Source organism: Puntigrus tetrazona, chromosome 15 (genome assembly GCF_018831695.1).
Source record: "Puntigrus tetrazona isolate hp1 chromosome 15, ASM1883169v1, whole genome shotgun sequence".
NCBI classification, from domain to species: Eukaryota; Metazoa; Chordata; class Actinopteri; order Cypriniformes; family Cyprinidae; genus Puntigrus; species Puntigrus tetrazona.
In genome coordinates, this window is record NC_056713.1 from 10,164,128 (window position 1) to 10,188,576 (window position 24,449).

At 37.7% G+C, this 24,449-nt stretch overlaps 2 protein-coding genes and 1 long non-coding RNA gene across 8 annotated transcripts; 2 read left to right on the top strand and 1 right to left on the bottom strand.

Moving 5' to 3' along the window:
- Window positions 1–581: 581 nt before the first annotated feature.
- On the bottom strand, window positions 582–12,899 carry lgals17 (galectin 17). 6 transcript variants are annotated; one of them, XM_043258387.1, is made up of 6 exons: window positions 12,537–12,899; window positions 6,564–6,604; window positions 6,129–6,476; window positions 5,310–5,579; window positions 4,222–4,272; window positions 582–922 (listed from the first exon to the last, which is right to left on the bottom strand). In XM_043258387.1, the coding sequence occupies exons 1-6, from the start codon at window positions 12,551–12,553 to the stop codon at window positions 654–656; spliced, it is 996 nt and encodes a 331-aa protein (XP_043114322.1). In that variant the 5' UTR covers window positions 12,554–12,899; the 3' UTR covers window positions 582–653. The 6 variants fall into 6 exon arrangements, with proteins under 6 accessions (XP_043114322.1, XP_043114323.1, XP_043114321.1 ...); XM_043258388.1 differs by lacking the exon at window positions 12,537–12,899 and adding an exon at window positions 10,245–10,661; XM_043258386.1 differs by lacking the exon at window positions 12,537–12,899 and adding an exon at window positions 8,455–8,515.
- LOC122358545 lies at window positions 8,830–13,701 on the top strand. Its single transcript, XR_006252623.1, has 3 exons — window positions 8,830–8,886; window positions 10,617–10,677; window positions 12,908–13,701. It is a non-coding gene; the product is annotated as an uncharacterized LOC122358545 (long non-coding RNA).
- A 1,437-nt stretch (window positions 13,702–15,138) lies between these two features.
- clptm1 (CLPTM1 regulator of GABA type A receptor forward trafficking) lies at window positions 15,139–23,044 on the top strand. The gene is made up of 14 exons (XM_043258990.1): window positions 15,139–15,221; window positions 17,570–17,697; window positions 18,440–18,563; window positions 18,746–18,904; window positions 19,028–19,145; window positions 19,325–19,410; window positions 19,478–19,598; window positions 19,695–19,939; window positions 20,437–20,530; window positions 20,629–20,819; window positions 20,907–21,002; window positions 21,084–21,219; window positions 22,323–22,490; window positions 22,584–23,044. The coding sequence occupies exons 1-14, from the start codon at window positions 15,168–15,170 to the stop codon at window positions 22,760–22,762; spliced, it is 1,899 nt and encodes a 632-aa protein (XP_043114925.1). The 5' UTR covers window positions 15,139–15,167; the 3' UTR covers window positions 22,763–23,044.
- The last annotated feature ends 1,405 nt before the right edge of the window (window positions 23,045–24,449 follow it).

A 24,449-nucleotide genomic window follows, 5' to 3' on the forward strand; every position in this document is an offset into this window, starting at 1 on the left:
TCTGATAGCGCCAGCGCTGTCAAATCCATGGTTTTATTGAATATTAATTGTGTTTTTGACCCTAACTTATCGACCCGGTGGGCAAGAAACACAAACTGGTCAGAAATCAGGTGACAGAAATGGATATGAAAATCCTTGGAGAAACCAGGCTCAATGAATGAAGGCAGTGTGAGGGTAATAAGGATAAAATCGAGACCGCGTTAGGTGTGAAGAAGACTTAACGGGAATTACTCGTTTTGATTTCACGGTGACTTCAACAGTACTGAGCTCACAAAGTCATCATCACACCACTTCATAACCACTCGCTTGACCAACACAGAACGGGTGCCACGTTAAAAATTAGACCCGTAATTTTTTTTTTAGAGCATTTTGGTTTATAACTTCCAAAAACATTAGTATACCACAGTAGATTGCAGCATTTTCAAATCATGTATAAAGAATGAAAACACAGTGTATACTATATTGTGTGCTTTTATATATATATATATATATATATATATATATATATATATATATATATATATATATATATATATATATATATATATATATATATATATATATATATATATATGTATGTATATGTAAACGAAACCTTTATTTCGGATGCGATTTAATCATTTGAGGCACTGCTGTAATGGTGTTTTTCTCTTTCAGATCGTCGCCAGTGCTAAAGAGGCAGTGACAGGAGCCAAGGAAGCCGTCAGCGGCACCATGAACGGTGCCAAGGAGTCCGTGTCCTCCACCATCAGTGAAGTGACGGACAGGACGCGGGGAGCCGTGCAGGACAGCGTGGAGAAGACCAGGACGGCGGTGAGCGGCGGGGTCCAGACGGTGATGGAGAGCAGGGTGGTCAGACTCATGAGCAGCAGCATGGACACGGCACTGAGCACATCTGAGACTCTCCTGGAGCAGTTCTTACCTGAAACAGAGGAGGAAAGAGGTGACCCGTGTTTAGATCGGGACTTACACTTGTGATAGGACGTATATCAGAGGGAAACGACTTCTCAAATAAGACAAAATGTTTATATATACACACACACACACACACACTCACACATTGAGACTCTTAAGTGCTGTGAGAGCTGCATATCTTGTGATATTCTTGTGAGATGCTTCTCATGAGGTATGACTTTTTAAATTGCATTGCAAGCATGTCCATACTGTACGCTCTGTTATTAGCGTCAAATAGTCCAGGGAGTGATTCCGTTTTCCTGGAAAAGAATTATTAATTCTATCCACGAGTGAAATGTTAGACTCGGGAGCATCTCAAAGAGGTCCTTGACTGGCGATCCGAAATTAATTTTTTGTCTCGAGAGCCTCACTAATCTTCATAAAACGGCGATGGAAATTCTCAGATCTAACAGTTGCTTCTTTGTCCTGTTTCTCTGCTTAATCTCTCTCAGAAAGCGAAGTGAAGGACTCCGAAGGACTGGAAAACAACAGCGACGCACCCAGTTACTACGTGCGGCTGGGGTCTCTCTCCAGCAAAGTGCGGGACAGGGCTTACCAGAGGGCTGTGGATAAAGTTCGTAACACCATGCAACACAGCCAAGAGTCCATATCTCAGTTAAACCACTACATGGATCTAGTAAGTTGATCTGAGATTCATTCAGATCTATAATAGATCAAAATACCGCCTTCTAATGTCGTGGCTTTGTTTTATTTTTTATTAGATTGAATATACCCTCAATAATTTTGATGTGTCTAACCAGAAGCTACATGAGAAACTGAGTTCACTGATGGGCTGGAAGACCGTCTCTCAGAGTCCAGAAGAGAACGAGACGGTCACAGACAACGAAGCTGAGGTATCTGAGATATTATATGACTGGAAATTAGGGCTCCACGATAGTGAATTTGGATCATGTTGGTTTTTTGTATATATATATATTGCAATAAAAAAAATAATTTATTTTTGGTGCATATTAAAAATCTTTTTTTTTATTGATAATTGCTTATCCTTATCCTATTTAATTTTGAACATTTTTAATGGCAAAATAATTTTAAGGCTGAAAGGTATGTAACATTTAATATAAAGTGTTACTTGCCATTTCTCTGTGTATATGTGTGTATATATATATATATATATATATATATATATATATATATATATATATATATATATATATATATATATATATATATATATATATATATATATATATATATATATATATATATTTATTTGTACAAGAAAAAATATTATTTGTACTGAAAACAGTTTAACTGTAAAATTAAACTTATATTTAAATTTTTTTTTTGAGGCCAAATTTAGTTACTTTAATGAAATCACAATCTGGGAGATTTGTCAATTATAATAATCCATATCACAATGTGGATTTTATTTCAATGTATCGTGCAGCTCTAATGGAAATGATTTTAGAACTACAATTTGAATTGAATCTTTTTAGAGTATTCAACTGAGTATTACTCAATTCCCCATGTTCTCTCTCGCTAATGTTTTTCAATCAGCAAATCGAATCGCGCACATTGGCCATTGCCCACAACCTCAGCCAGCAGCTTCAGAGCACATGTCTGGTGTTGGTGTCCGGACTCAAAGGTCTCCCTCAGCACATCCAGGTCCAGGCCGCCTCCGTCAGCCACTCCGCCCTGGAGATCTACAGCAGCTTCAGTAAGGCCGCCGCTATAGGAGATCTGCCCGGCAGCGTCCTCCTCAGCAGTCGATCCCAGCTGAACAGAATAAGAGATTCCATGGATAACGTCATGGACTACCTGCTCAACAATACACCCCTCAACTGGCTGGTGGGTCCATTTTACCCACGAGCGGAACGCGGCGCTGCAAATGGCCCCAAATGCGACAAACCAAGGATCCTTCGAGTCACCGAATGAAGGCAGATGAAATTTCAAGGCAGTCTCAAACATACGTACAGTCACACATTCCTGCCAGTAAAATCCTCCTCTACCTTGAAAGCAGTGATACTTTCTGTAATAACAATTATAACCAATAATATACCAGTATTAGTTTTACCAAATAACATTTCTGATGTGCCTTAACTTTACTGTTCTAAAAATCATTTTAGGTTTAAATAGTGCCTTTTTACACGCCGTTTGATTTGCTGTCTTTTTATTGTTTTTGTACATTTTTAATAAAATAATACAATTTACAATATTCTCGTGGTTGCGTGCTATTTTGGGGATGGAAGTTTCACCTTGATAATATTTTTAGGTTTCACTTCGACAATGCAGTGTATTTTTATTCTGATAAATACAATATTTTAGATAAAAGGATTAAAATGTCATTAATAGGTTCACCAGCCCATCTTAAATATAGCAAGAGTAAAGTCAAGTACTGCTCAGATAGCATACATGCATCCGCAAGATGACTAGAAAGTGTCTGCTGTGTGCAAAGATCATCTTTAAGATGCGCATCTTTAATGTCATGCATACATTCAGAATCAAAAATGTCTAAATGTCTATTTAATTTACAGTATTCTTACAGGAAAGATCCTAGAGACGTATTAAAAATGAGCAAGCAATCTAAAAAATTTATCTCTCAAATGTAAACGTAAACGCGCACATCGAAGATGTGATATGTTTCAGCAATTTTGATAAAATTAATCAAATCTGCTCTAACCTCATGCGATAATAAAAGTATAGGTAAACGCTGATAACCTTTAGTTTTTTGCATCATGAAATTGCATTATATTTTTACTAATCTAAATGCATTTTTTTTTATAAATCTATATCAGAATCGCTGAAATGTTCAAATATCTAAAAAAAAAAATCAAACGGTTGAAAAAAAACAACAAAAAAAACAATTGATTTGCTATTTATTTATTATATATTAACTCTACAATGAATAATAAAGGGCAATGTACAAAGAATAATCGTTAGAATAAAGGTATTCACACTGAGCTTTCAGAAATGAGAGAAAACCACAGACTTATAAAAACCAGTCTGGTCTAAATGAACACTTTCCTCAAAATGTAGGCTACAATAGTTCAGTTTAAAATTAAATTCAAAATACAGTCAAAATCAGAACAATCTCAATACATTTGAAGCATCGGACAAAACGTGAGGAAAAGAGTAGCAAGGTTTAGAGAAGACATAATCGTAGCTTTACCTGAAATGAAAAAAAGCGGGGAAAAAAAATAACAAGAAAGATCAAAACTGTAAGAAGCAGTCATTTCTTCCTTCACAGTCAAGATATGTTTCCATTAACTTGTAAAGTAAGAATTACACCATTTGTCTACAACTTACCTAATGCAGACTGTATTTGCTGAGTTTCTGTTTCTCTGGGTAACACGGGTTCTACAAATGAAGAAAAAAACAAACCCTGAGATTAACAACTGGCTATTCTGTGTAAAAAAAAATCAGGAAAAACTTCTAGGCCTCTTTGATCAGAAATGTATTTGACTTGTGGATTTTTTTGTCGTATAAGAAATGCAAAGACCCCCCACGCGCACAAAAAAGTGTATATTACGGATGTACAAATAAAAAGTCACACTTGGCTCCTTCGCTGTCGCAAATAATGAAAATGAAAATAAATAAAAATATAACAAAAAACCCGAAAACTCAGATAATCTTTTGCTCGTACAAACAGGAACTGATGCGACTGCAACACAAAGTAAGTTTTTGCAAATGTGTAAAATCAATCATTCTTTATACTGTATACAACTAACACCATGGTATTGTTTTTTTTTATTCCCACCAGATGGCACTGATATGCCTTAAAACCTTTTATATATATATATATATATATATATATATATATATATATATATATATATATATATATATATATATATATATATATATATATATTTTTTTTTTTTTTTTTTTTTCACATGAAACACTGCTATTGAAAAATAAAAGGGAAAAATACAATTGTTCTATTTTTAATGGGGGGAAAATCGGTAAATGATCGTGATTATTGCATAAATATTAATAAGCACCGTAAAATTGTCTCAAAATTCAAAATAAAAGTATCACTGACATTTTTAAACATTTTTTACTGAATCCATCTATCCATCTATATTTCAACCCCTAAATAAGAAGGGCTAGTGGCTTCAACTTTAGCAAGCATTTATACTACATGTGTAGAAGAATACACTCCTCAATCAGCTGTGAAACTGTACAACGTTTTAGACCTGGGGGCAAACTGAAAGATTAAATCAAACGACTTCCATTCACCAAAGAAAGTTATTTACGCACTATAATGGAAAAATCTTCACAGAGGAAAACACTAATCACTCTAATGGTGACACATTTTAAACTTTTACAACACAATAGACTCAGAAGCACTACATAGACATCATACATGTTTTATTTAATGTTAAGTTATCTACCTATAACGGTGACCTTTATTGTGCTGAGAGCCAACCCCTCTGAGTCAAGGACTTTGTATGTTCCGACGCTGCGGGCCGTAACATTACTGAGAATCAACTCGTTTCCTCTCTTTATCAGATGACCTTTTTTGTGTTTGACTGCATGTTTTTGCCACAGGACGGTCCAGTCGGTGTCATTGCTTTTTTGAAAAATCACTTGCTCAGCTTGATGTGTGTGCAGATCCAGGATCAGTTCTTCCCCCGTCCGCACTGATTTGATGTCCTTGTGATCTGCCACGGGGAGAGGAGCGAGGCGTTGTAGAGAGTTATTATAGTTAACTGAAAAAAGTATTATCGTTACACAAAATAAAATATTTAAACTTATTTAAATATTATTAAAATATTTACAATTATTTTATTTTATCAAGTTGCCAAGGCAACATTTTTTCATTCTCATTTACTTAAAATAAAAAGTAAAAATCAAATAAACTAAAAAGAAAAATGAAGTACACACACACACATATATATATATATATATATATATATATATATATATATATATATATATATATATATATATAGATAGATATATAGATAGATAGATAGATAAAAAAATACACAACAACATTATTAAAATTTATCTTTAACAAAATATGAAGCTAAACTAGACCAAATGGAGGATTTAAAAGCACAAATGGGAAGATTATAATTTTTTTAAAGAACTGACATATATTCTTCAGCTAAAGCATGTATGTCATGTGAGCTGTAAAGGTTTGCATGCGCACATTTTAACACTAGCCTACTTCATACGGTATGTTCACAGCGTCAAAGCGTCCTCACCGGTAACAGCAAGTTGGACGCGCTGAATGAAAACTCGGTTCTTGATACTCGACTGGCCGACCACCAAGTAACTCTCGTAGACGCCCGCGTCGCTGAATCTGACATCCCGCAGGAACAGAGAGCAGTCTCCCCTCACGAGCTGCTCCTCCGGGACATCCGCCCGGTCTCTGTAGGCCTCCCCCTGAAACCGCTCCTGTCCCATGCGCTCAAAAACCGCATTGCTTACGGTCTCCCACTGTATGTGAAAGGTGTGCTCCGGCTCCAGGAGTGACTCCACAGAGCAGGGCAGGACGGCGGCCAGGCCGACCCTTGAAGACGTGTGGACGACCGCCGAGACGGGAGAGGAGCCTGCAGAGGCAAGGTCGCGTAAACACACACTACCTGACGCTGCAATAAATGCTGACAAATGAAAAACGCCAATCGTTGCCTACGTGCCGACACAAATAAGAAGCCACAGCATCAGAACGGTTGAAATCCTGAATGAAGAAATGTTACACATTTAGTATTACTGAGACCGGAGCCAGGAGAACATTCATTACTTTCTGTCCAGATAATCTAAAGTATCCGGACAGCAGCATTGATCTGTTAAGCAGTGCATATGACAAGCCACAGGACTTCCTTGCATTCAAGAGTCTATCGTCGGGTTTCATCCCCAGCTCTGTAAGAAATGTCTTTTAGTGCCAATACATTTTATTAACCAGGTTGAGTCCAGCCAAGAAAGATCTTGTTCGGGAGGACGACAGTTGTCCGGAGGAGCGAACCTGTATATCTTCTGGATGCTTTCTTGTTAAGACTGCACTGTTATCCTCTATCACTATTCCTGATGTTAGCTAAGTTCTGCTGGTGATGAAGTTCCTGCTTATTTCATTTAGTATTGAGCGCTTGCCTGAGGTCTATAAATTAAGCATGTAAAGAACCTCAGAAGTCTCTGCTGTAAAATTGAGGAGCCCCATCTGCATTATAGTGAAGTTTCCTGCTTATTGCGCTCTTAAATTCAGCAGCTAAAAAGAAAAATGGAAAAACGTTACATTTTCTTTTTATATAGCCGTAGGTTATTAACAAAATTGAAATACGTGATACAAATGTAAATTCAAAAGGACTTGAAGGATGAATAAGTACTCCATATGACTAACCGAATCTTATCAGATGTGCATCACTACTTTATGGTAGTTCAATCCAAATTGAATCCGGATTCTGTGACATTGTACAGCGATTTGAAGGGTTTTAACTGTTAAATAGAGTACGTCTGAAGTCAAAGAGCACGCATGCTGCGGCGGTAAATCTAACCAAAGCCTCTCTTTCCTAACACGTGGTAGGCATGCACACACGAAATCTGACAGAAATGGTCACAGCACAAAGTCATATTTTATTGAAACACAATAAACTACATTACCCAGGCTCAGGTGTTTTACATTAGATTAGACACACACACACACACACACACACACACACACACACACACACACACATATATATATATATATATATATATATATATATATATATATATATATATATATATATATATATATATATCCACCCTAGAGGGACAGAACACGAGCTGGACCCAAGGTCTGTTTCAGGATTATCAGTGCTTTTGAATCCAAGGTTCTCCTATCAATACTAGCACCGCGCTGTTAAACAGAGAAAGCTTTGTCACTGAACGGGCATTATAAAGGGTTTCCGTGGTACCATTTTTTTTTTTATACTTAATTAGGCTGACAAAGAAGCCATGTTATGCAATAAATGTCAATCAAACGCATCACTGATGTCAGTGTGATCTCAACATGACACCAGTTTGACGTCTAAACTATGACATCCATCTGATGCGAGCTTAATGTCTAATGTCCTCACCTTTTTACAAATTTGAACTGAGCTCTTTGGCTGTGATTAGAGTAAGAAATGAATCGCAGAGCTCTCCGGCCGCAATTCAGTTGCAGAGCCATGCAATGAAAAACAAACCAGTAAAACGCGGTTGTGACGCTGGGTGCATTTAAAGCAACCGCGGCGTGCCTCGTGAGGACGGGTTTCAGACTCCCGGAGCTGCGGCGCCGCCGAGACCCAACAGCGTGCGGCGAAGCGAAACTTAAACTCGGCAGACCCGTCCGACTCTAGACTACACCAACAAGACCTGAATATACTTGAAAGCGGCGCGTTAGCGTGGATATCTGGAGGACGAGAAGCGAATGCATTGCTATTTTCGTGATTGTTTATCTACGAACCTCATAGATATTGTATCGACCAACCCGTTTTATTCCTAAAAGAAGGCAACACAGGAATATCACCTGTAGCTTTCTACTGCGTCTCTGTTAAAAACCTTTCTTACCGGTTACACCCGCCCATATCGCAGTAGCTTCAGCTCCGACCGCTTCGGGGATGTTGATCGGGTTAAAGAGATCGGCTGTGAATATATAGCCGACCCGTCTCTGTTTCTCAAAAACGAAACTTAACTTCGGGCGGAAGAAACCGCTCGCATTGCAGTTGCTTCGGAATATTTCTAAACTTTAGTCAGTCAAAATTAGTTTCTGAGCTATTTTTTGTTTCTAGAATAGGCTGGTGTTGTGACATTGAAGGTACGATTGTCATGTTTGTTATGTTGACTTTAGTCTAAAGTTTAGAAATATTCCGAAGCAGAAATGTTCGATGCGAGCGGGTTCTTCTGCCCGAAGTCAAGTTTCGTTCACTATATATTCACAGCCGATCAACATCCCCGAAGCGGTCGGAGCTGAAGCTACTGCGATATGGGCGGGTGTAACCGGTAAGAAAGGTTTTTAACAGAGACGCAGCAAAAGCTACAGGTGATATTCCGAGGAACCCTGTGTTGCCTTCTTGTTGTCTGCAGCCACTAAAATGTGTTTTTACAGAGAAGAGGATTAATTCTTGAAAACCATAACTTGTGTACTTCAGAAAAAAACAGCTATTTATGTTAAGCTGTAGTTGTCTCTTCAGCCCCATTACCATCTTCAACCCTGTTACCCTAAAGTCTGAACCTACGTTTTTATGAATAATATTTATGAACGTTTATGAAAAAGTATTTAAATGTTTGTTCAACTGATTCTGAAATGTTCAGAGCAATCATAAGAATACTGATTTTAGTTCAATTTAAGGTCTAGTTCAACCTAAGCCACTTCTTTGATCAAACATTATGAGGTTGCCGTCACAAAAACCTCAATTTCAGGTTTAGTATAGCAAAAGTGAGAGATTTCATGCAAATGGTATATTTGCAAATACTCAACTAGTTTGAGGGACATCTGATTGATTTAAAAAATGTCGATTGCGTTACAAATACATTTTATGATCATATTCTGAGAGCTCCCATATGTGTCCATAATGGGGTTGAAAACTAATAGTCTTCATATCTTAGAATAATGACCAATAATAATAATTAAATATGTCAGTAATGCTGTGGGGTGTTCAGAAAAGTAATACATTTTGGTCAAAAAAAAAAAAATGGAATGACTCATATCTTCAGTACATTGTGATTTTCATGTGCCTCAACATATGGGAGCTCTCAGAATATGATCATAAAATGTATTTGTAACGCAATCAACATTTTCCTATCAATCAGATGTCCTCAAACTAGTTGAGTATTTGCAAATATAACATTTGCATGAAATCTCTCACTTTTACCTGAAATTGAAGTTTTTGTGACGGCAACCTCATAATGTTTGATCAAAGAAGTGGCTTAACTTAAAGACTGAACTAAAATCAGTATTCTTATGATTGCTCTGAACATTTCTGAATGAGTTGAGCAAACATTAAATTACTTTTTCATAAACTTTCATAAAAATTATTCATAAAAACGTAGGTTCAGACTTTAGGGTAACAGGGTTGAAGATGGTAATGGGGCTGAAGAGACAACTACAGCTTAACATAAATAGTTGTTTTTTTCTGAAGTACACAGGTTATGTTTTTCAAGAATTAATCCTCTCCTCAGTGAAAACACATTTTGTGTTTGCAAAGAAAGGACCTAAAAAGCTCTCTAAGTCTGGGAAACAATCTGATGAAGAAACAGTGATATGAAATAGTGGCTGCAGATAACAAGAAGGCAACACAGGGTTCCTCAGAATATCACCTGTAGCTTTCTGCTGCGTCGCTGTTAAAAACCTTTCTTACCGGTTACACCCGCCCATATCGCAGTAGCTTCAGCTCCGACCGCTTCGGGGATGTTGATCGGCTGTAAAGAGATCGGCTGTGAATATATAGCCGACCCGTCTCTGTTTCTCAAAAACGAAACTTAACTTCGGGCAGAAGAAACCGCTCGCATTGCAGTTGCTTCGGAATATTTCTAAACTTTAGTCAGTCAAAATTAGTTTCTGAGCTATTTTTTGTTTCTAGAATAGGCTGGTGTTGTGACATTGAAGGTACGATTGTCATGTTTGTTATGTTGACTTTAGTCTAAAGTTTAGAAATATTCCGAAGCAGAAATGTTCGATGCGAGCGGGTTCTTCTGCCCGAAGTCAAGTTTCGTTCACTATATATTCACAGCCGATCAACATCCCCGAAGCGGTCGGAGCTGAAGCTACTGCGATATGGGCGGGTGTAACCGGTAAGAAAGGTTTTTAACAGAGACGCAGCAGAAAGCTACAGGTGATATTCTGAGGAACCCTGTGTTGCCTTCTTGTTGTCTGCAGCCACTAAAATGTGTTTTTACAAAGAAGAGGATTAATTCTTGAAAACCATAACTTGTGTACTTCAGAAAAAAAACAGCTATTTATGTTAAGCTGTAGTTGTCTCTTCAGCCCCATTACCATCTTCAACCCTGTTACCCTAAAGTCTGAACCTACGTTTTTATGAATAATATTTATGAACGTTTATGAAAAAGTATTTAAATGTTTGTTCAACTGATTCTGAAATGTTCAGAGCAATCATAAGAATACTGATTTTAGTTCAATTTAAGGTCTAGTTCAACCTAAGCCACTTCTTTGATCAAACATTATGAGGTTGCGTCACAAAAACCTCGATTTCAGGTTTAGTATAGCAAAAGTGAGAGATTTCATGCAAATGGTATATTTGCAAATACTCAACTAGTTTGAGGGACATCTGATTGATTTAAAAAATGTCGATTGCGTTACAAATACATTTTATGATCATATTCTGAGAGCTCCCATATGTGTCCATAATGGGGTTGAAAACTAATAGTCTTCATATCTTAGAATAATGACCAATAATAATAATTAAATATGTCAGTAATGCTGTGGGGTGTTCAGAAAAGTAATACATTTTGGTCAAAAAAAAAAAAATGGAATGACTCATATCTTCAGTACATTGTGATTTTCATGTGCCTCAACATATGGGAGCTCTCAGAATATGATCATAAAATGTATTTGTAACGCAATCAACATTTTCCTATCAATCAGATGTCCCTCAAACTAGTTGAGTATTTGCAAATATAACATTTGCATGAAATCTCTCACTTTTACCTGAAATTGAAGTTTTTGTGACGGCAACCTCATAATGTTTGATCAAAGAAGTGGCTTAACTTAAAGACTGAACTAAAATCAGTATTCTTATGATTGCTCTGAACATTTCTGAATGAGTTGAGCAAACATTAAATTACTTTTTCATAAACTTTCATAAATATTATTCATAAAAACGTAGGTTCAGACTTTAGGGTAACAGGGTTGAAGATGGTAATGGGGCTGAAGAGACAACTACAGCTTAACATAAATAGTTGTTTTTTTCTGAAGTACACAGGTTATGGTTTTCAAGAATTATTCCTCTCCTCAGTGAAAACACATTTTGTGTTTGCAAAGAAAGGACCTAAAAAGCTCTCTAAGTCTGGGAAACAATCTGATGAAGAAACAGTGATATGAAATAGTGGCTGCAGATAACAAGAAGGCAACACAAGGTTCCTCAGAATATCACCTATAGCTTTCTACTGCGTCGCTGTTAAAAACCTTTCTTACCGGTTACACCCGCCCATATCGCAGTAGCTTCAGCTCCGACCGCTTCGGGGATGTTGATCGGCTGTAAAGAGATCGGCTGTGAATATATAGCCGACCCGTCTCTGTTTCTCAAAAATGAAACTTGACTTCGGGCAGAAGAACCCGCTCGCATTGCAGTTGCTTCGGAATATTTCTAAACTTTAGACTAAAGTCAACATAACTAACATGACAATCGTACCTTCAATGTCACAACGCCAGCCTATTTTAGAGACAAAAAAATAGCTCAGAAACTAATAGCTAGAAACAGAAACTTGACTTCGGGCAGAAGAAACCGCTCGCATAGCAGTTGCTTCGGAATATTTCTAAACTTTAGTCAGTCAAAATTAGTTTCTGAGATATTTTTTGTCTCTAAAATAGGCTGGCGTTGTGACATTGAAGGTACGATTGTCATGTTGACACAGGGTTCCTCGGAATATCACCTGTAGCTTTCTGCTGCGTCTCTGTTAAAAACCTTTCTTACCGGTTACACCCGCCCATATCGCAGTAGCTTCAGCTCCGACCGCTTCGGGGATGTTGATCGGGTTAAAGAGATCGGCTGTGAATATATAGCCGACCCGTCTCTGTTTCTCAAAAACGAAACTTGACTTCGGGCAGAAGAAACCGCTCGCATTGCAGTTGCTTCGGAATATTTCTAAACTTTAGTCAGTCAAAATTAGTTTCTGAGCTATTTTTTGTCTCTAAAATAAGTTGGCGTTGTGACGTTGAAGGTACGATTGTCATGTTAGTTATGTTGACTTTAGTCTAAAGTTTAGAAATATTCCGAAGCAGAAATGTTCGATGCGAGCGGGTTCTTCTGCCCGAAGTCAAGTTTCGTTCACTATATATTCACAGCCGATCAACATCCCCGAAGCGGTCGGAGCTGAAGCTACTGCGATATGGGCGGGTGTAACCGGTAAGAAAGGTTTTTAACAGAGACGCAGCAGAAAGCTACAGGTGATATTCCGAGGAACCCTGTGTTGCCTTCTTGTTGTCTGCAGCCACTAAAATGTGTTTTTACAGAGAAGAGGATTAATTCTTGAAAACCATAACTTGTGTACTTCAGAAAAAAACAGCTATTTATGTTAAGCTGTAGTTGTCTCTTCAGCCCCATTACCATCTTCAACTCTAAAGTCTGAACCTACATTTTTATGAATAATATTTATGAATGTTTACGAAAAAGTATTTTAATGTTTGTTCAACTGATTCTGAAATGTTCAGAGCAATCATAAGAATACTGATTTTAGTTCAATTTAAGGTCTAGTTCAACCTAAGCCACTTCTTTGATCAAACATTATGAGGTTGCCGTCACAAAAACCTCAATTTCAGGTTTAGTATAGCAAAAGTGAGAGATTTCATACAAATGTTATATTTGCAAATACTCAACTAGTTTGAGGGACATCTGATTGATTTAAAAAATGTCGATTGCGTTACAAATACATTTTATGATCATATTCTGAGAGCTCCCATATGTGTCCATAATGGGGTTGAAAACTATTAGTCTTCATATCTTAGAATAATGACCAATAATAATAATTAAATATTTCAGTAATGCTGTGGGGTGTTCAGAAAAGTAATTCAGAGTAAAAGTAGTTCAGACTTTAGGGTAACAGGGTTGAAGATGGTAATGGGGCTGAAGAGACAACTACAGCTTAACATAAATAGTTGTTTTTTTCTGAAGTACACAGGTTATGTTTTTCAAGAATTAATCCTCTCCTCAGTGAAAACATTTTGTGTTTGCAAAGAAAGGACCTAAAAAGCCCTCTAACTCTTGGAAACAATCTGATGAAGAAACAGTGATATGAAATAGTGGCTGCAGATAACTCTGTGAAAGTCCATTAGTGTCTCAAAGACCAAAACCTCTTTGAACATCACTGGAGATGTCCAACCTGTTGGACCTTGAGAGGTCCTGCAAAGAAGAATGGGAGAAACTGCCCAAAAATGAATGTGCCAATGAGGCTATAGTTTCTGCCAAAGGAGCTTCAACAAATTATTGAGCAAAGGCTGTGAATACCTTTGTATGTGTGATTTTTGAATAAAAATAAATTAGCAAAGATTTCATACAAACATGTTGTTATTATGGAGTGTTGTTTGTAGAATTTATTACTGAGATGTGAAAATCTAGGCACACACACACACAGCTTTAACACGAACAAATACAATGATACATTTAAATTACTGGATAACTTTACAACCAAAATGTTAAAAACACAATAGTGCTGGTATTTTTCACACAAAATGGCCCCTGCCCTAAATGTAGTGAATAACAGGAGAGCACATGGCATGCATGTTAAGAAATCATGTATATTGGTAAGATAACAAAGATTATTTCCACAATAGTTTTCTATCTTTGTTCAATGTAACAGGGTTGAGCTGTTAAACTTTACAAACACAATATTAATATGTTATAGTTATAAAAGAAGGTGGTAAGCTTAACTTGCTTGTTTCTGCTCACAATGCTATTCAGAAGAGTTATATGATGTCACTTCCTGTTGCTTATATCACATAAGGATCGGCTCATTAACTTTATAGGAGGAGAATGATTTGTGTAATGGGGTTGAGGGGTTACTGAGGTACGGAAATAAATAATACGATTTTAATGAGTAATCATTAAAATCATATTATTTATTTATTGATCATATTAATCATTAGCAAAAGATGGCAATTTCTCCAGTTTTATTATTCATATCCCACCTACACTTTCATAGAAGGCCACAAGGGACATGACATAGGTGAAAAAAATTGTAATAAAGAGATAAAATGTGTGCCATGTTTTAAACATCACTGAAAGAGACATTTAAATGAATACAAAAAGCTTTTAAAAATATACTTTTTCAGAGTTACAAAATTCATGACGTTTTTGAGCTGGTTGGTTTAACAAACTGATTTTAGTTCATTTATTTATTTTTAAAATGTATTCTTTATTATTTATAGCAACGGAACAACGTACAGAACCATTAAATTTACATATAAAGAGGTGATATCAGCACCGTTTATACACATAAATAAAAATAAAAAAACGATTCGCGAAAATGTAGTACTTCCCTTTGAGGAAATCTCGCGATACATCAGATTACATACCACCACATTACAGTGTGCGATAGAGACAGGTAAGATGGCGGCGCAGGAGACTCAAGCAACACAGCAGTCGTCCGTAAGCAACGGAGAGGTAAGAATTGCCAAAATGATCAAGTGCAGCCTTCAAATGGACGTGTCAACGAACAGCTTTCACGCGGTCCACCCGTTCACGAAAATAAATATTTTTTTAGTCTCAGTTTTAAAGAAGAAAACCAGATTGCCGGTCTGAATCAGCGACCCCTTTAATTCAGCAAGCATTGGGGCAGAAATGCCGTCTGTGTCACGAAGGGTTTGTCCGGTTGCGTGGCTTATTTCTTTACCGGCGACTTTTTTTACAAACCGGAGCGATGCGATGCTTAATTTATTCCCGGTTATCTAGCGCACAGGCTGTATTTCAAAGCCTAGCATACTGCTGCTTTCCATGACAGCATTTTTTTGGGCATCATCATGTTTGAACCCGTATTTGGTGCCCTTAAATGCTCTCGAGGTAGACAGCTGACTAGGCTTTAAGAAACATCTTTTATTACAGGCGACTGTTCGGATAGTGATCTACGTAGCGTTTGTTATCAGCTGATGTCTTGAGTTGATCAGTGCTAGCATGCTGGCTAACTAGCTGCCTAGCAGTTCTGTTAGCTTCACATGTCAAAGCAGTTTAAAGATGGCAGTATTGTGCAATCCTATTAATCCGCCAGTTAGACCGTATCGTGACAAAATAGCACGTGTTTTTGTGTAGACAGAGGAACTGTAGTGATGCTGAGAAGTTTTGTGATGATTAGGCTTTTGCATGTTGTGTCCAGTCAGCTACTTTGGGTAATTGGTTTAAGTCAGGGGTGATCAGCCCTATTAGAGATGTATTTTCATACAGAGATTTCTTGCAGCCATACTCCTGCTGTAATTTTCTAGTGAACATGAATAATTTTAAATTATTTTTAGACCTCAGGATAGCAGACCAAGAGTGAGAACTTGCCATTGGCCTGCTGCTGGATTAAGTAGCTTTGATAGCAATGTTAGCTTCACTTTTTTTTGGATGAATAACCCCGTGGTTACTGATTACACGGGTTATAAAGGTCATATAGGTGGTATGAATCATAAACATTACTCAGGTTTACTAACCTTTTTTCAAAACAGTGTGAGGTGCCGAGTGTAAACAAGCGGATAATGGTTTCCCAGCATTTCTTTTGAAATTTCAAGCTTGTTATTTTTATGGTAAAACTGGTCTGATGTCCTTTGTTTGTAGTTACGTTTTTCTCCCCCTCCTCCAATTTGAAATATGTTTTTGCGTTCATGTCTGCTTCACTGGTGGAAATCAATCCATAGGTGGGGTCTCTGTTAATAGAGAGGGGGTGTAATTACTTCAGTTGACAAATTACCATGACGACGAAGCACCAGAGTCTTTCTGGGTAGGCCTTTCCATCATCTGTGTCTGGGTTTGACCTCAACCCTGTCATCAGAAAGTTACAGTAGACTTATTTGGGTGCAATGCAAGAGTGGTCTCAGGACAGAGCCTTGGGGTACCTCGTATTCAGAATGAGGATTGGCAATGACTGGCTTCCCACATTCACTGCTTGAAGTTTGAACAGCGAATATGCTCTAGGAATATGCTCTACACAAGTGTGTAAACACAGACGTTAATAGCATCCAGGTTGATTTTTCATATTGTTGCATACGTACCACGATTTACAAGTTTGGAGATATGTTACTGTGTTCTGTATTCTTATGTTTTGATCCCATTCCTGATCTTGGTGACAGGTCTTTTTGCACCTATTGTTATCTCAGATCTCTAATCTTTAGATATGTGAACTCTAACCAGAATAACCGTAAATCAGATTCCTGCCTTCCGCTTCCATTTAGTCGACCTAATTCCAGTCAAAAGTAATTCCATGCACAAAAAGATTTGTTTAATATTTACCCTGTTCAGTAGTGTGTCAAATCTAAATCTTTTTCGTGGACGTCGCTTTTAGCTGATCACCAATTAAAAGAACAGGAACAACTAGAACAATTGCAAAGTTAAGTCAGTGGGAGGCTCCTAGCAGACGTTCTCGTCTGCCTCTCTTCTCAGACCTCATATGTCAGTTCCAAGAAATTTCAATTATTTTTTTCTACTTGAATGTTCTTGTGACATTTATTATTATCGTGAGCACTTAATTTCCTGTTTTGTTAATACAGGTTTTTTTTGGCGCCCTTCCGAGACCTGTCAGACTGCGTTATCGAAAATAATTGCGATCATGTAGTTATAATGCTCTAATGCTAGTTATAATACAATGATTTTCTTTCTTTTAGTTTTGCTTGCTTCATTAATTCTAATTGAAAATCTAAAGCAAAAAGAAATCAACCTGTGTCCAAAGGTTCAGAGCTCTGGAACTGTTCTGTTCCATTTTTATACCGTAGTGAATACTTAATCTTTAGACATAGTGGTTTTATCACACGTGTTCTGTGCAGGTGAGCAGTAATGGGGCAGCTGCCTCAGGTCAGGTAGCTCAGACAGGTGCGACTGCACAGGACCCCCAACAACAACAACAGCAGCAGCAGCCCAATGCCTGGCAGGTCATTAAAGGTGTCCTCTTCAGGTGAGTGCCTTAATGTTGTGCACCTAAATGATTTTGTTCTAAAATTGCTTCTTCATAACGTACCTTAAGAACTTCCTGCACTTCGGTCTTTATTTGACAGAGGTGGTTTATTTCAGACCTTTGTAAAACTCAGTGATGTGGTTGGTAACTTATTATAGATCTTATGGTATAGTGTTTGAGCTAGGTTTGCGTTTCAGTGCATTTTTTTTAAGTTTATTTGGTCATACTTATTAATGACATCTCCAGGGTTTCTGTAGTATCAAAATAGCTTTGAGAATTGTCAACTTTGGCTGGAATTGTCTGCTGATATGTTATGATATTGTAACGACACCAGTATGAGCCCTAAGGATCCGTATTACTCAACAGACATCCCATGGGAGGAAAGAAACTCAACTCCTGAGCTGTTCGGTGTGCTCTAATTGATGTCAGGGGGTTTTATGTTAACTTATGTTAACATCTCATACTTATGCAATATATATATATGTATAAAGCTTATTGTCACAATTACAGTAATTACCTTCCCGAGTAATAACTCTATAAAATAACTTTACTCACATTTAAGACGGGCTTCTAGAGGCAGATTTTATCAAAGAGAAGCAAACTTTTTTTTAAAAGCTGTCTTGTATCATAGATGACAGTGTAAGGCAACAGTATTGCATCATGAGTTTTGGGATTATGTTTTTAGAAAATCATAGGGGTGAAGTCTGACGTGAGGCTGCTCTTGTGTTTGTGCATCACCCAGGATTTTTATCATCTGGGCTATAAGTAGCTGGTTCCGCAGAGGTCCATCAACTCCAGATCCCAACACTCCCGCTGGAGCTCCTCGAGTGCCCAGCAGAAACCTCTTCCCCAAGGACACCCTTATGGTATTCATAATCAAGACATTTCCCATGTTTTTTTATTTTTATTTATATAGGCGTGTGTGTTTGTATATAGAATGTGTGTGTGTGTATTACATACACAAAATATCCAGTCAAGCTTATAACCAAATTCTTCATGATATCTGGTTTGTAGCTGCTTTTAAAATTCTGTTACCCTCTCTTCACAGGATTTATATGTATATATCTCTGAGAATGAGATATTTACAGATTTTAACAATACAGAAGCGCTGTTCTGGTACCAGCGAGATCTGGTTTATGGAGATTGGACCACAGGGGAGTCGGGAGATGGCTGCTATGAGCATTACCAAGAGCTGGACCTCTCTGAGGTCGGACGCAAAAGCTTTCTCTAAATGTTAATGGAGTAGACATGCATGGTTTACATGCAAGAATACTTTTTTTTTTTTTTGCTTGATTTGCTGATTGTCTTCCTCCGTTTGTTTTTCTCACAGGGTGTAAAGCAGAATGGCTCTGTATACATCCATATTTACTTCACCAAGAGTGGCTTCCACCCAGACCCCAAACGCAAGGGCCAGTACCGCAGGTTGTCTACTGTCCATGCCACGCGAAGTGAGTGTCCATTTTGTTTGGTTGCATTACTTCTTCTCTCGTTCACCTCTGTGACGCTCGCGTTTTTTGCTGCTCACACGTTTGACCGTGTCAGCAGGCCTAAAATAACACATTATCAGTGCATGGGTGAACCCTCTTTAAAGCCTAGAGCCCATTTTTACACGCTTCCTCGTCAACAGTGCTCAACAAATACAAGAGGAGGAAGTTCCTCAAGACCAAGAACCTGTTGACAGGAGAAACCGAAGCTGATCCAGAAATGATCAAGGTAAGTTGAGAAGAAAATAATCGGTGTTGATCTTGGTTTGTAAGTTTGTAAGTTTTTTTGTTCCCAGCGAGCCGAGAGTCATGGGCCTGTGGAGATCATATCCCATTGGCATCCCAACATCACTATCAACATGGTGGATGATCACACAGCTTGGGTGAAAGGCTCTGTCCCCCCACCTCTAGACCAGCGTAGGTGTTTTTTCTTTTTAGTGCTAAACAGCTTAATGAGCCTTATATTAATCTGGAACTACCTCTGGTTAACCTGGACACTTTTGTTCCTCTCAGATGTAAAGTTTGATGCAGTGAGTGGAGACTACTATCCCATTGTTTATTTCAATGACTACTGGAACCTGCAGAAGGACTATTACCCCATAAACGACACCCTGCAGAATCTGCCCCTCCGACTCACCTACTGCCCCCTCTCCTTGTGGCGCTGGCAGTTATATGCCGCTCAGAGTGCCCGCTCCCCCTGGAACTTCCTGGGAGAGGACACTTACGAGCAGTCAGATGAGGACCAGGATTCTGTTAAGGTTCGTACCAAGAAATATTATTATTGGTTTAGAGAGATCCAAGTGAGAGACAGGATTTCTTTTACCATTAAAATATATGAAAGTAATCGATGGTCAAAAATGTCATAGAAGATTAATATAATTATCCACATAGTAAAATTTCTTCTTTTTTTTTTCTTTTTAATTTTGCAAGTACAGTACATTTTAATTCCATTGGTTTATGATTATTATAATGTGGCTTATTTATGTAAAGCACTGTTTGCAAAATAACTTTTTTTGATAGCCGTTCGTTCTTAAGTTAGCAATATTCAAAAGTATTTTAGGTAGTTTAAACCATTTAGGAAACACCTCGACAGTGTTAATGGTAAAATTGTTAGAGTATTTTACTGATTAATAAAATGTTGATAGTGAATATTGCCTCTCTTATTGTCTAATAGATGTAGCTAGTGGTAAAATGCAGAAAGTGACACAAAAAAAATCTGTATTAGCTGAGAAACCTCATTAAAATTTCTGAACAGGTGGCCCTGCTTGAGACCAACCCCTACCTCCTGGGACTGACCATCGTTGTTTCCATCGTCCACAGCATTTTTGAATTCTTGGCCTTCAAGAATGGTAAATAAATACTGATCGTATGTGTGTGGTAGTTGATTGAGACTTGTGGGTTTTGGTTTCTGAGCTGCGTGGCGTCTCTCATTTCACTTTCTCTGCAGATATCCAGTTCTGGAACAGCCGTCAGTCTCTGGAGGGGCTGTCCGTGCGCTCCATCATATTCGGGGTGTTCCAGTCTCTGGTAGTGCTGCTCTATATCCTGGACAACGAGACCAATTTTGTCGTCCAGGTCAGCGTATTCATCGGCCTGCTCATTGACTTCTGGAAGATCACCAAAGTCATGGACGTCAGGGTGAGATGATGCCCTTGCCAGGCATTTTAGATGACTCTAGGCTTGAATTCTTGGCTCTCGATGCTGATTCTTGTTTTCTTTATCTAGCTGGACAGGGAGAACAGGATTGCTGGAATTATTCCACGATTGATATTCAAAGACAAGTCTACATACGTGGAGTCTTCAACAAAAATTTATGATGACGTAAGAAACTTTTTTTTGTAACTTGTGAAATACACATACTTTATTCAGACTTAATGAAAAATTGTGTTTCTTTTCCCTCAGATGGCTTTTAAATACCTGTCCTGGCTGTTGTACCCTCTCTTTGGGTGCTATGCAGTTTATAGCTTATTATATGTGGAACACAAAGGCTGGTACTCTTGGGTGCTCAGCATGCTTTATGGGTTCTTGTTAACCTTCGGTAAGTGTAACTTCGCTTCATGTTTGAATGCGTGATGTGGATGAATTCTGTTGTGTCGCAATCAGTGACCAGGTGCTTAAGGAAAAACTCACAAAAGGGGACTTCCACTTTTTCACTTTCAAGGCTCAAAGGATTTTCTACAGTTCTGTAAATAGAATAAAGCGAGAGCGCTGTCCACAAGGACGCACTGTCACATGTGAAATCTGGTTAGCCTGTTGACACACATTCATATTTAATGGATTTTAAAGAACTTTTTGTTTTAACCCTCAGATGTAAAATCTAGTTTACTGCCACTTATACATTTTGGAAGAGACGGAACACTTTTAGATGTAACTCTGACTGTATTTGTCAAAAGAAAGAAAGTCATACACGCATATGATGGTGTGAGGTTTAGTAAATATTGGGTTAATTTTTACTTTTGTGTGAGCTATAATGATTAAGGCCTTGAAACGGTCTTAAATCATGGTCTTAGATGCTTATATTTTGGTTTTAATGTTGCTAAAAAAATATCCTCCTCAGTATTTCTTGCTTCCCAATACAAATACTGAACTATATATATATATATATATATATATATATATATATATATATATATATATATATATATATATATATATATATATATATATATATATAATATATATATATATATTCTTAGTTACAAATAGCATGGAGGTTTATTTTAAATATTTATTTATTCATTTTCATGCTGTGGTCACTATATGAGCTATAGGAACTAGTCTGAAATCGTGTTTGGTGATGCTGTTAGTGCTGAAATCAGACATTACAGCTTTAAAAAATTACAATATCATGTTCTACTACTCATTCAGATGTTTTATAGATCCTTCACAGTGGTAACTAATGTAAACTAAGTTAAAAAAAAAAAAAAAAACAATTGTGCATTTATTTAAACACAGCCTTTAAAGCAAAAAATATCCCTTATATTTTCCATTGACATAATATAAGTGATCTTGCTATTGAGTGAGTCTTCAAGACAGACACTTTTTTTTTTTTTTTTTTTATTAGTTCATGTAGAAGTCTGTAAAAAAAAAAAAAAAAAAAAAAAGTTTTGAATTATTATAAATGCTTTGTTTTTCCTAAAGGGTTCATCACCATGACGCCGCAGCTCTTCATCAACTACAAGATGAAGTCAGTAGCCCATCTTCCCTGGAGGATGCTCACCTACAAGGCCCTGAATACCTTTATAGACGACTTGTTTGCCTTCGTCATCAAGATGCCAATGATGTACAGAATAGGTTGTCTCAGAGATGGTGCGTGCCGATACGTTCTCCATACGACCGCTTCAGTGTAACCTCATGTTAACAGCGTCAGCATTAATCGAACGCACCGCCATTTCTCCACAGATGTGGTGTTCTTCATCTATCTGTACCAGCGCTGGATTTACAGAGTGGATCCCAACCGCGTGAACGAGTTCGGGACCAGCGGAGCGGACCACAGCAGGGACAGCCCGGCCCAGCCAGCGGCCTCCGAAACAACCGCTGCCATCACGGATAAATCAGAGGGGGAGAAGAAGAATGATTAACCCCCTTTTAACCCCCTTCCCTTGCCCTCTGGTCTTGTGAAGGCGCGATAAGGCATTTTCAAGGCTGGGTTTATGTTTAATTGTCAAGGAAGGGAACTGGATTAATGGTATTACGTAAAAGACTGCGGGAAAAAAAAAAAGTTCAGTTCAGCGTTCCTCCTTTGTGTGGGATCCACAGGAAAAAAAAATATATATTTAATGTAGACTTCCTAAAATCATTCTTTTTCAATCTCCCATATTTTTGCAGTCAAAGTGAAGTAAAATGTGATGTACTGTATTGTATATTTTTGGGTTGGTAACACTAATAATTTGAAAGGGTCAGGTGGTCCGTGAATTAAATCCTTACCGGCTGGAGCGAACAGGGCGGTTTTTGCAGTACATATCATTTTTGTTTTTCGAAGTACGAGAGCGAGGGGAAAGAGGAGCGGCTGCGTGCTTTATTTTCAGTTCATTCCGTGTGCGTGAAGGGGTGCCAGGAAGCGCTCGTGCGGGGTAGGACGGAGGCGGCCGAGAAGGGGGGAAACAAAACAACAAAAAACAGCCAATTCTGTTCAAACGCTACCCGTGTCGCGAGACAGACTTTTCACGTTTTTAAAAAGAAGAATCGATGTTGCAAACTTGAACAAAAAAAATAAAGAAATAACAGCCTTGTAGGTATTAATATATAATTCTATTAATAATATTAATAGCTATGACCTTTTTTTTGTTTTGTTTTTTTAAGCGTCTGATTTTTTTGTTTGTGTGTTAAAACTGTACAGCATCTCGGCTTGTAAACCTTAATCGTGCTGACATGGGCTTGTCTAGCAGTAGCTGAATTGCCGGTCCTCTCACCGAGAGCTAGTTTCATTACATTCACTCCACGGCTGGACCACCGTGTGTCTCGTCTGCCTCGGCCCGGCAGTTCAACAACGCGTGAGATTAAATGCCTGGTTGTCCTTTATACTTTTTTTTTTTTTTTTCGGTGCCGTACTTCTGAATTACTTAGGTTTTGTTTTTTTTGGTACGTTCCGAAATTTGATCACTCATGTTTATAGTAAAGCATAAGTGCAGTTTAATTTGGACGTTGTTTTATTCATGTCTCAACAGTTTGCGTATGCGGCTTCTTAACGGTGTGATGTTGGGCTCATAAAAAAAAAATGCGTGTCAAAGGAAGAGATTTTAAACCGAAGCCACTCAATGAATTGAGGGGGAAAGTTAAAAGTTTTGACTGCAACGTGTTTCGGTTTCCCGTGATTTTCATGACCGTGACTACTTTTTATAGTTAAATGGTAATAAATACGAATATTTATTATGCGAGTAATATTTACCTTATGTATTCATATTAAGATAGTAATAGAATTGCTTACAAGGGTTGATTTTGGTATAAACTAATATAAACTAGCAGATTTACTTTTGAACTTGGGCAAAAAATAAAGCTTGCCGTTTGTGGTCTTTTTATAATTATGAAAAAAATGTGGCCCGTGATGAAGAAAAGTTTTTTTTGTGGCCTAAAATGCATAGACGATCAATTTTACAACAATTTCTGTAAGACTTTGCCAGAATCGTGTATGATACGCATTGGGTCATTAATCATTGCGTGTTCTGCCTTTTCACCTGCTGTATGATACGAGCGACAAATGGCCAAAGTAGCAGCAGAAAAGCTAATTATTTAGTATAAAGCTGTGATCATATTCACAAATATAACGGA

What these genes read in the sequence shown, in the direction of transcription:
- lgals17 (XM_043258387.1), bottom strand. An exon ending in GTGGCTTCTTATTTGTGTCG is followed by an intron (nt 6,477 to 6,563) that starts GCACGTAGGCAA and finishes TTGCCTCTGCAG; the next exon opens with GCTCCTCTCCCGTCTCGGCG. An exon ending in GCAAATACAGTCTGCATTAG is followed by an intron (nt 923 to 4,221) that starts GTAAGTTGTAGA and finishes CCTCTGTTTCAG; the next exon opens with GTAAGAACTGCTCCAGGAGA.
- clptm1 (XM_043258990.1), top strand. Translation starts at nt 15,168, where the DNA reads ATGGCGGCGCAGGAGACTCAAGCAACACAGCAGTCGTCCGTAAGCAAC. An exon ending in ATTAAAGGTGTCCTCTTCAG is followed by an intron (nt 17,698 to 18,439) that starts GTGAGTGCCTTA and finishes TGCATCACCCAG; the next exon opens with GATTTTTATCATCTGGGCTA. An exon ending in CCCCCCACCTCTAGACCAGC is followed by an intron (nt 19,599 to 19,694) that starts GTAGGTGTTTTT and finishes TGTTCCTCTCAG; the next exon opens with ATGTAAAGTTTGATGCAGTG.